This window comes from Oryzias melastigma, linkage group LG13 (genome assembly GCF_002922805.2).
Source record: "Oryzias melastigma strain HK-1 linkage group LG13, ASM292280v2, whole genome shotgun sequence".
NCBI lineage: Eukaryota > Metazoa > Chordata > Actinopteri > Beloniformes > Adrianichthyidae > Oryzias > Oryzias melastigma.
In genome coordinates, this window is record NC_050524.1 from 22,685,772 (window position 1) to 22,697,779 (window position 12,008).

General features: G+C 38.3%; 1 protein-coding gene across 8 annotated transcripts in view; it reads left to right on the plus strand.

Annotated features, from left to right (window-relative positions):
- Nucleotides 1–12,008, plus strand: part of LOC112149178 (arf-GAP with Rho-GAP domain, ANK repeat and PH domain-containing protein 1) — a 63,453-nt gene that overhangs the window by 47,991 nt on the left and 3,454 nt on the right. For 4 of the 8 annotated variants that reach the window (XM_036214717.1, XM_036214716.1, XM_036214718.1 and 1 more), the window contains 7 exons: nucleotides 1,044–1,157; nucleotides 1,237–1,382; nucleotides 1,477–1,559; nucleotides 2,109–2,168; nucleotides 4,359–4,422; nucleotides 4,502–4,660; nucleotides 4,838–5,288. In XM_036214717.1, the coding sequence (XP_036070610.1) occupies nucleotides 1,044–1,157; nucleotides 1,237–1,382; nucleotides 1,477–1,559; nucleotides 2,109–2,168; nucleotides 4,359–4,422; nucleotides 4,502–4,660; nucleotides 4,838–4,903 (692 nt within the window). In that variant the 3' untranslated portion in view covers nucleotides 4,904–5,288. The other 4 variants (XM_024276695.2, XM_024276701.2, XM_024276697.2 and 1 more) reach the window with 4 other exon arrangements.

Sequence of the window (12,008 nt, forward strand, 5' to 3'; positions counted from 1 at the left end):
TATGGGTGGAGTTGACCCGTATGGTTTTTGGTTTGTCCGGCTCCTTGAAGGGTCAAAGAGAGAAGTGGCCACATCTTGAGGGGAGCGCAGGCAGAATTGTTGATGGTGCTTTTCATAACTAATGATGGAAAGAATTATTTCTAATGAAAACCACCAACAAACTCTGGTTAAGATGAAAGACTTTGATAAGTCAAGAAATCTTACTTTTGTTTTGTACATCTTAACTAATAATGACACAAAGCAAGAAGCTTCCTCTCACAAATGGGTGGTGGTTTGCTCAGTTTGTCTGCCCTTTTGAAAATCCACTCAGACATTCACATGGAAGCCTTTATTTACTTATTTTACTTTTATTTATTTACCTGTGTCAATACCAGTATCACCATAGAAAATATCGTAATATATTGCCGAATTGATTCCCTCCTATAGAGGATACGGTCTGTCTGCAGGTAAAGTATAGGCAAACTTGTTCTGGCCGGGGACATGCAGGTGGTAAATGTCCAGCTCCGTGAGCCGGTAGAACCAAAAATTTCCATGTATATTTTTATGAGCATAGAAAGCGAACACTTATACAGCAAGTTAGGGCAAAGGCAACCCCAGGCCTCGAGGGCTGCAGTCCTGCATGCTTTCCAACATACCCTGCTTTGCCATGTTCTGATTGTCTGGATACACCTGAACCAGGTAATCAGTCATGAGTTGGGCTTGGCTATTATGAAATCATTTAGACAGTGGCCCTCGAGGCCTGGAGTTCCCAATCTGAGTTGGGGTGAAGTAGGTGAGACACAGGCATCTTACCACATACAACAATTGTACGTTCCGTTTTTGAAAAGCTGCAAGGCACACCTGTGCTCCCCTTAAGATGCAGCCGTTCTAATCTATGACTCTTCAAAGAGCGTGAAAAAAACAAGAGCCCACAGCACCTGCACAGGTCAGCACCTGCACGGGTCAACCCCCTGTATGAAAACATGAGACTATACCTTACAAATCAGGTTTAAGATGTCTCCCTTGAATCTTATATTTTATCATCTATGTTCTTTGTTCCTCAGAACGTCCTCTGCATTATCAGGAACGGGTCTTGGCCATTCTTCATTCTTTAGGGACCGACTCACATTTACTCATCAAGAAGCATCCCGGCATGGACGCTATGCTCGTCTACTTGTGTAAGAACCCAATTCTTTGTCAATAATCACTGCATTGTCTGCCTGATCTGCTGGCTAATCTGCTGTTTATGACCTCCAGCCGCTAAGTCGGATGCCTCCAAACACGGGATGATGAAATTCAGAGAGGAGCGAAGCATCCTGGGATTGGGGCTGCCCTCCGGGAATTTCCACGACCGATATTTTATCCTTAGTTCGAGCTCTCTCAGAATGTACAAAGAAATTAGAGTAAGAATAAATAGCAAATACAACCAGTGTTTTTCATTCTGTGACTTCATCTTTTTGTGGGTCAAAGTGTTGATCTGCTCTCTCTGTCCGACAGAGTAACCGTCCAGAGCGGGAATGGCCCACGAAAAACTTGAAGGTTTATATCGGAATCAAAAAGAAACTTCGCGCTCCCACATGGTGAGAAAACATATTATGGTAAAATGTAAAAAAGTCCAAAATGCAAGCAGTAAAAATGTTCCTGGTTAGAATAAAGATGAAATCTGAAGTTCCAAGTTGAACAAGATCCTTTTAGTTTATGGATGCTGATGATTTTTTTTTTTTTTTTGCTACTAGATTTTGATGGTTTATAAAACGTTTAAATTTTTTCACCTTGTTGTTTTATTTCTCTTTTATTTTAAATGGTTGTAATATGTAATTTAATAGCACCAGAGTTATTTTTACATGCTGCATCCTTACATTTACTGGATTTATATATGGGGTTAATTAATGCTTATACATTTTCTAAATGTGAAAAATGTGACTTTAGTTTGTTTGAAAACCGATTCCTTTATTTTGTAACTTAAAATTATAATGTTTGGGGAAAAAATGGTGATAACTAATCTTAAAAGTAAACGCAGATTTAGTTCCTGTAAATAGTGCAAACAGTCACTAGGGGGCAGACTAAATCCAAGAACTACAAAAGCAAAGATAGTTGCAGTATTTCATTTCTGTCTTTTCTGTTTCTAGTTGGGGTCTGACTGTTGTGAATGAGAGCAAGAAGCAGGAAAAGTCTGAGAGGCAGCAGTGGTGAGTCCTGATTCACATCCTCAGCAGCATCCAGCTGCATATATGTCCTGGTCAAGTGTTGCATCTCAAGTGAAAGCATAAAAGCAGAGTAGTCTGACTTTGCTGTGAGCTCACGAACTCGCTCATGCTCAGCCGGTAGCAGCATTTTTCTCCTCAAGATTACATGTATGGTGTCCATGTAAACACGACAGTCACCATGGGAGGTCTTTGAGCTTAAAAGAGGAGGGTCAAGTCCCTCCAGACAAGAGAACATGTGGTCTCCAGATCCAGAGGAACACAACCCCACTGTGCTGCGTTCCCATACATCCACCCATGTTCGTGAGAATATGTTCATGTGTGCTCCACAGTCCCTTTGGTTTCATTCAACTCCTTTTGAGAAATTGTTGCTTTGATAACTGTTTTTTTTTTGTTGTCTCCCATTTGCCCCACAAAACATACATCTTTTGCTTCTTTTCTAGGTTTTTAATGTTTCTAAAGAAACTTTGAGTTTATAAATTGCAAGTTGTTCAAATCTTCCTAAAGCTACGCTCACACCGCCCTCTGCAATGTGCGTTCAAGCAGCCATTTCTGAAGAAAGTTCTAAGCTTACGTAAATCCGTGTTTCAGGCTTTCGCGTTCAAAACTCTCATGTCCATTTGTAAATACACACGTCTTTTATGACTACTTTTGGGCTCTATGCATGACCATTGAATGTGCGTTACCAATTAAACCAGGTTTAACTTTGACCAACCAGGGACTCGGATCTGGTAGTGATGTACGACTTTAGTGTACCTGGTGAACGCTTGGTCTGATTATAGCTTTAGAGATGTACATAAAAGAACTGTTATTTAGTAGATGTGTAGTCACTGAAGCTAAACAAGTTACACAAACAGTGACACATGTATCATCTTATTTTGAAATGGTAATAACTCCCTGGTTGCTTTAAAGCTTCTAGAAAGTATCAGCTCAGCTAATATGTGTGCAGCCACACGTCCTGTTCCCCTGAATGCCTGCATTGTGAGCTGAAGCTGACATCTTCACAGCAGCAGTGGGAATGCGTTCCCTGTTGCACCGTGGGCCGTTTCATCCCTTCTTCTGCTTCCTCGTCATGTCCTTCACTCCATTGAATACCCCTGAGAGGAAGGTACAAAGACAGCCAGGGGGAGGTTTCAGAAGTAAAAGAAATAACAACAGTCTTACAGGCAGACATTGAAAAAAATAGTCTAGAAACACCAATGTTTCCAGGGTTTCCACTGTTGTTTATGTTTGTGGTCTAGTCCACATGTCAAAGGGTCATCCATCCATCTTTTGTCCAATCTCTGTCAAGATTACTGACACCTATTTTTGCAAGTGTTGGTTTGGTTGCTAGTCCATTGCAGGGCCTTGTCAATCATATTTTAGTAATTTTTTTTTTTTTTTTTTTTTTTTACATTTTAGCGTCTTGTTTCTGAAACTACACTCAACCACAGTCCAATTGGTAGAGAAGGGTCAGCTCTGAATTTAGCAACAAAGCTACACTCTAAATATTTGTAGCTAGCATTTTACAAACCAAATGCACTTTTTGTTTTAAAGCTTGAAACAGGAGATATTTACCGGTTCGTGTGTATCATCAAGACCCTTTTTCGGGCGCATTCACTGACTTTTTGAGAAACCATTGGCTTTTTTATTGGGCTGGTCCTTCTGAGGCGGAATCAAGCTATTATAGTTGGACTATCATTTTTTTCTTCTTGAAAAGTTTTGTTTTGTAATCCCTGTCAAGGTTGCTGGCGCCTATCCCAGCTAGTTAGGCACAGGACCGATTGTGCATTTTAGAGTCTTGTTTCTGAAACTGCATTCAACCAGAATCCGACTGGCTGAGACAGACTGACATTTTTTGTATTTGTTCATAGTTTTAAGTGACACACATATGTTTTGTTAAGCTTTAAAGCTTAAAACGGGGGATATTTATTGGCATGTGTTTTGTCAAGACCATTTTCTTGGCACATTTACTGACCTTTGAAGAAACTGCTGGCTTTTTATTTTGGCCAGTCCTCCTGAGACAGGAATAACTCATCATTCATTGCATCTGGACGTTTAGTCTTCTTTAATGCCTTGGCAAAACTTTAAATCTATTTAAATAATGGTTTTGTCAAATTCTGAAAGGTTAGAATCATCTCGGAAATGGCTGGAATTGTGTAAGCTAGAAGTTTAATTCCCGTCTCTATTTTCCAGGTATCTCTGCTGTGACACCCAATCAGAAATGAAGGAATGGCTCGCCGCTTTCCTCAGCTTTCAGGTACACTTTCTCGCTCACAGTTGCTGTTCACACCCATTCAATTGTTAAAATGTTGTTGGTTCCTCCCCCTGTGTGTCAGTATGATGGTGATGTGTGGCCTCAGGACGGACTCCAGCAGACCCGGGTTAGCCGCGTGCTGCCCGACGCACGTCATGGTAACGTGTCACTGATTCCGTTGCGTGGCAGTGAGAATGAGATGCGGAACAGCGTAGCAGCTTTCAGTCAAGACGCGCTTTCTGTGAGTCAATCTGCCAATCACATCGGGTTAATCCAGGACTCGATCAATCACAGATGATCATGTTGATCGGGGGTTCCCAAACCCTCAATCTCAGTCTTGATCTTTGGTCAAAGACCTGACATTTTCACTAAATGTGCTGCATGTGTTCTTAAATGTCATTCCATGTGATTGCTACAGGATGTTCTCCTGGTGTCACCTTTATTTACCTGTGATAAGAAGAGTAGGAGCTCCACTCATGCATGATCAATGGGTTTTGATTGATGATTCAACTGTGATTTCTATCATGAATAGATCTATGTTCTTTGCTACAAATTGAGAACGACCATGTATTCTAATACATTTTTTTTGTTACTCCTTTTCTCAAGAAAAGAAAATAAGATGATAAATAAAAGTGTAGCACTTTTTTTGAGATAACATATTTCTAATAAGTTACCTGGATAGTAAAAATAAAACCATGAATAAAACTATAACTCATATTCTCGAGTTAACAACTTCATAAGTCTTGCGAGAAAACAGAAAAAAGTTTTCATTGAAGATCATTGAATATTGGTAATGTTCTTCTCAATTACTTGCTAACTGTAACTTGTCAACTGGTTTGACTGTAACTAAACTAATCAATGATGTTCAAGTGTGTTTCTGTCTCCATAGATTATCTATTTTATTTTTTTTTTTTTGATGATAGATGATCTTTGCACATTTGTTGTATGGTTTCTGTGATTGTGCTTGATTTAAAAGCAGTGTCTTTTTCACAATTGTAGAAATTGAAAGATTACAAACATGTAGAATTCATAGTGTTATGTCATCTGTATGATGAGTTTATCCATAGTTTTTGTAGCATGTCTACATCAACTTAGAGATAACACATATTCATCAAGTAGTGATGATCCTGTGTTTGCCATTTCGGATTAACTCTCCAACAAACTGTTATATTTTTCTACTAACGTCCAAATAAGGAAAATTTATCTGGTTATCTTAAAAAAACATTTTTTTGTCTTGTGATAAAAATAATATAAGCAGTTTTCTTGTGAAAAACATTGTAATTTTTTTACTCTGTCATTAAGAGAAAATACATTTTTTATCCTAAGATCACAATTTATGAAGTTGTGCTGAGAAAACGATCTGCAAAAAAAGTATAAATATTAGCAAACATGGGTGTTCTCGTTTTTTGGACTTTACCAAACATAAGCTTTGGGCCTTTTAATGGTGAAGGAATTAAGCAGATGAAGCTTGCTTGTTTTCTGAAAGTCTTTAAACCGTTAGCTCCAGTGCTGACGTTCTTTGAATTACCGTAACTCTTTAACCATCAACGTAATATCCAACTAATTCTGAAGCAGAAAACTTAAACCAACTGAATCTGACGCTGAGACGCTTCTCTTGGTGTCAAAATCTGTTGGAATGATGTTAATTGCGTAAACCGTTAAAGACTTATGGTAATTCAGAGCATTTGTTATATGCTGGTAACAGGTGTTAAATGGTTAAGAAACCTAAAGTGCTGGGAAATGAAATTGGAGCTTCTCAACATTTAAGTCATTTTGGACCCAAATCCGAGTTGCTGAAAAAAATGTCTGAAATTCTGACACAAGAAGCGCCACATTTGGACCGAAGTCGGGTCTGCAGGCGAGACAGGGTTAACGCTGTTTTTACCAGCGTGGGCGCAGAGAGCCGCAGACCTGAGTGACTTTGACAGCTTTCTTTGGGGACGTTAATACCGAACCACACCTGCTGAACTCAGCAGCATCCTCTCCTTCCAAGCAAGCTCCTGTTTTTTAATTGAAAAATTCTGTGTAGCCATACTGAGAATGCAGACATCTCTGTTGGTTTCCACCGTCACATTTTTCTCCAGAGTGGGAAGAATCCAGCTCTGCCTCCTGGAACTTCCCCCTCTGCTCGCTCTCAGCGCTTAATGAGTTTCTTTGTTTTATTTCAGAGGTGTGAAGAAAAGCGGGATTGCTTTGGTGATGGGGCTGCATGTCTGTAGGATGTAGATGTGTGCGCGTGTGTTATCACTGTGTGTTTGTGTGTTGCTTTTTCAGTGTGAAGAGAAGGTGTGAAGAGGCATCTCTGACCGCATGTGTTTGTGTTTGTGCAAACGTTCCTTTTAACCACAGGAAGAACTCCACATTTTATTTTAAGATAAGCAGTCCAAAAAAGGACACAAATAAAATCTATTGATGGATCTATTCATGTTTATTATTTGGAGTAAAAATGTCCCACTCTCAAGCACACAGCTTTTCTTGAATTTTTTTAATGTCTTGTTCATTTCCTTTGGTGTTGCAGCTCTTTAGAGACGTGCGGTAATGCTCGCCGCGGTGCACGCTAGCAGGTGAGAAACCTTCACTCACATCATCACTTCTACTTTCATCCTTTTGGCTTAAGTTGGTTAGATTAGCTTAAAAAAGGCTGTTTTGTGAGCTTCAGTCAGTTTAACACAGATTCTCACTGATTTCCTCTGATCGTTCTGGGACCGCTCATATAATGATGTTGACTCTCAAGGAAATGAAACGTTTTTTAAATTCCAGCATTTTTACTAAGATGCAGCTTCAACCCAGGCTCTCCTGAAAGACGAGCTGCTTCTGCTAAAGAGCCCAGGCTGTGCTGCTGTTTTCTGATTGTTCTCTCATGATCTTTGTAGCTGTAACTATGAAGGCTAAGTCGCTGAGATTTACTTGCGCATTGATTGAACGGAACTTAGTTCCTCTCAGATCAGGCGGCAGCTGCTCCTTTGTTCAATTATATCTGTTTTAACACTCAATACTTCTCCTGAACAAATGGTCAAAAGTGACTCATGATTGATCACTAAAGTTTTATTGACGTTGTTTCCTAGCAGATTGTTGTGTCATTTCTTTCACATGAAAACAATCATGTTTGTTTCACACTGCTTTTGGACTTATCACATGGTTTTGGTCAGTTCCCAGCAAAAGTGAACATTCAGCATTATTTCCCTTTTTTCACACTGAAATTACAAATGTATATTCATTTAGACTTTACATCATGGTTTAACACAAAGTGGCACTTAGTTGTGAAGTGAAAAGAAAATTATAACAGTTTTCAAATGTTTAATTATCTGATTGGATAGTATAGTTAAGTAAAAATCAGTTAAGTATATTACAGTATGATGCAGTAAGGTGTACTGCAGTATAGTTCATTACAGCACAGTGTAGTACATCACAGCATAGTGTAATACAGTAGATTACATTATAGTAAAGTATAGTACTGCGTAGTAGTTTACTATACAGTAAAATGTAGTTTAGACTGTTCAATATAGTATTCTACAGTATAGTTCATTACAGCACAGTGTAGTACATCATAGCATAGTATAACACAGTATAGTGAACTATAGTAAAGTATAGTATTTTACCATACAGTATAAAATAGTTTATAACTGTATAGCATAGTAAAGTATTCTGCAGTGTAGTAAAGTATAGTATTTAATGGTTTAGTATATTATTTTACAATGTGGTATAGTATTTTACTGTGTAGCATAGTAGAGTTCAGTGTTAAGTAGTACAGAGCACTATCTTAGATTACAGTTTACTGTTGTACAGTTGTATAGGCCTAGTACAGACAAGTATGGTATAGTCCAGTATAGTATACTACAGTTCAATGTAGTACAGATAGCAGAGAAAGTATAGAGAGAAAAAAGATATTCTGTGAATTATTAACATTGAAAATAGAGACACTGAGTAAACTCATCCAGTAAAATCTCAAAAACATTTTTTTTCACTTGAATCTTTCATAGAAACAGAGTTTAGATATTTTTTTTATTTTAAAACAAAAGTAAAAAGTATGAAATGTTCCAAAGAGGACAAAAGTTAAATCATTTATTAATTATCTTTCACTTTTGTAATAAAAGTGTTTACATTCCAAAAGTTCTCAACCAGGCAGTTTAAAAGTGTCTGTCATTTTAACCTGAGCAGTTAGTCCGTCTGCATCAATGTTTGTCTGCTCTCCAGCTTATTGAGTCCGCCTCTCATGAGCAGTCTCATATCTGGTTGCCATGGCTCCCAGACATCCGTGGTCTGGATAAGAATTATGAGCTTGACCTCCCCGGAGATGGAAAATACTGTGAAAGTGATTTTTAGGGAGGGGGACTGCTTGTTAACTTCATCATGCACAAACCTCTCAGACGACAGGGGAACTGCTCCATAAATGTGAATTTGATCGCCTGATTGGAGGTCTGTTCTTTGCAGAGTGGAAGGTGGGGCACCCTAGTAGACCTCTAAATATTCCAGCGACTTCATTGTTCTGGGATTGTAGCGACCAGATCGAAGAATGTTTCCAGAACACCGACACCAGCAGAGTCTGACCTTAAACTTCCATTCCGACAGAGCAGAAGTCTGGATCTTACAGATACGAAACCCGAATGTTCTCCGGTTTCAATCCAAACCTGAGGAAGGGACGAGAACTGAAGCGGAGACGGACCACAAACCCCCTGGACTCCACTGCTCCTTCCAGCTTATTGTGCAACAAGTTTGCACTTATATCCCATAGTTTCCACTGTTTACAAGAAGGAAGCATGAAGTGCATTTATTCCAGAACAGACTCTTCTAGTTTTAGGCACAAAGCCGGTGTGCTTAAGTTATTATTTTAATATTTGAATATGTTTTTGTAGCTGAATCTTTTTTTTTTTTGCTTAGTGAATCAATGACATTGCGTAGAAGCTTAGCTTTAAACACTTTAAAACCAGAGTTATTCAAGGTCTCCTGATTCTAATGTGGACTCTAACGTTGGGGGACCAGCATCTGTTACCCTACATTTGTCGTTTCTGTGGTCGTGTTGCATGTATGTGCTTGTGTCAGATGTATGTATGAGATTCTAACCTGTGGGAAGACTTGGCTGCTGTGGTGAAACTGAAGGACCTCCTAAAAACCCGAACAAGAACGTCGCACCTGAGAGCAAAAAGTTTGGCTAGAAAAAATATCAAAAACGAAAGTTACTTAATGCATTACAGTTAAACTATCTAAACCTTTAAGGTTAGATGTTAAACTACATTTACATGTTCTATGTTCATAATGTGTGAGATAAAGTCCAACAACAGGTGATTTTATTTTTTTTAGAGACATGTTTCCTTTAAAGATCTTTGAGCTTAAGAAACAAACAGATTAAAACAACTGTATTCTGTTTACTGAATCTCATCTTGTACATATTTAATTTAAAAAAATAAACTATCAATAGTAAAGAGTTGGTTGCTTATCCTTTTTTATCCAATTTGTTTGTCATTTATTTATTTTAAGCTTTTTAATCAAACAAAATCAATAATTTAAAACAAAACGAAAAATTACATAACAAACAAGATGATTTTACATCATCCTGTAAACAAACAGCACACATTCATATATATATATATATATATATATATATATATATATATATATAACAATAAATGATGGACAAAAACAAAAAGACACAAGAAGCAAGAATAGAAAAAAGGAAAGAACAACAAATTTGTTTACTCATTTATCCATCATCACATTTGGTCACATGTCCACAGTCATAAACATACATTTTTCTATTAAGTTATCGATTTGGCACTTCATTAAACAACATCAAGTTTTAAAATTTAATATACTTTTACTCCACTCCATCTCTTAAAAACGTCGATCTTCATTAGAAAGGAGGCGGTATGTTTTTCCATTCCATTAACTTGTTTTTTTTTCATCTTACAATTTTGCTGGTGATTTGATATTTTCTTTGGGGTGTTACAATTAATTGGCTTAAATCGATTTATATTCCTGCAGTCTAACCAGATTGGTCTAATTGAGGCAAGTTTATCGAATCGACTCATGCCATGATAAAATTGTTTCAAAATAAAATAAAGCGATCACACTCTTTCCCTCTATATATCATTAGGTATCACACTTAGCAGATGTAGAAGTATCGCCTTTTTGAGTATTTTCTGCTACTTTTGATTTCTTCTACTCATGATGCTCCCAGATGTTTGTTTACTCTCATAACTTTTTCTGCCTCTGACCTTCATCTTTTTAGGGATGACCCCTCACCCAACAGAAAGTTTTCACACTTTTTTAATGGATTTAAGTTTTACAAATATACTCTTGGTGGAATATTTTCTGTCTGGTGAGTTGGGATTCTTCCAGTTGGGTGGCGGGTTGATTGTTTTATTCACACTCTGCACTCGATAGAGCTTTGAAACTGTAATAATCTGTTCGTTTTGAGGTTTTTTTTTTCTAAGTGCTATATTCTTTATTTTTGGATATTGTAGTCTAATGTGGTTGGTGTGCTCCAGGACTAACTCAACACGCTGGAACTACACCTACAGCGCTTTGCATGTGTACATACAGTGTGACGTAAATGTAAATAGAAAAACAAAACTTTTCCAAGCCTGTAGGTTTCATGAAAATACAACACAAAGCCATAAAACTGTAGCTCACAGATGTGCTTCAGAGAAAAATGTCAAGTGTGTGTGTGGTGGTGTACAGTGATCATAAGTACAACCCTGAGGAAGTTTTCTGTGTGTGAGTCACGGCGGTCCACCAGCTCTTCCTCCGCTCTTTTAAGCAGAACTGACACATCAGGGTCACTCTTTACCTCGAGACAACCACAGGAGACCCCTCCAGGACTCGCACGCAGGAGATCTTCACCAACCCGCTCTGGAACGTGCACAGGAAATCCAGCGGGGGGATAAAAAAAGCGTGCACTTTACTGGCCTTTACTATATGGGTCACGGCAGCCGTTGCGTAACGCTGAACTGCGGAGACAGAGAAAGGTCATGGAGACATGGATGAGGTCCAAACTGGGGAAAGGGCTTCAGGTGTGGACCAGCAGGGTGTCAGGGTGAGGCAGCATACCTGTAACGTCCCACAAAGTTCTTCCAAAAGCAGACGGTATGATTGATGGCAGCAGATGTCCCAGAGATATCCAACTTCCTTCAATTTTATACTCAAAGACAGCGCTTGAAATGCTTAGGGTTGTTGATAGAACTTTGTTAAAGACCAACTCAAAATTAAATTGTTTTTAACATTTTCTTGTTGCATTTTTCTGATAATGGAGGACATATACTGTATGTATATATAAAAAAAAACTTAAAACTGTATTTCTGAGTATTTCTTTATTGAAATAAATCAACAGCAGACAAAAAGACTGTTTGAAAAAGGTCGTATTTATTATGTAGAATGTATGCTGGGCTGGCCTGATCCGCTACATCATGATGCATCCGCTTGCAGACAAATAGATCCATAAACATCTTTGTTTTCCTCATCTGAGCTGGAATCTGACTCCAAACTGTACGGCTGGATAGCTCCGATATCGCTCGCTATTTTTGTTGCATCAATGGTGTTAAGTTGAGGAAGTGAGGGGCTGTAAGCTAGAGGGAGAGCATGTAAATGGAGAG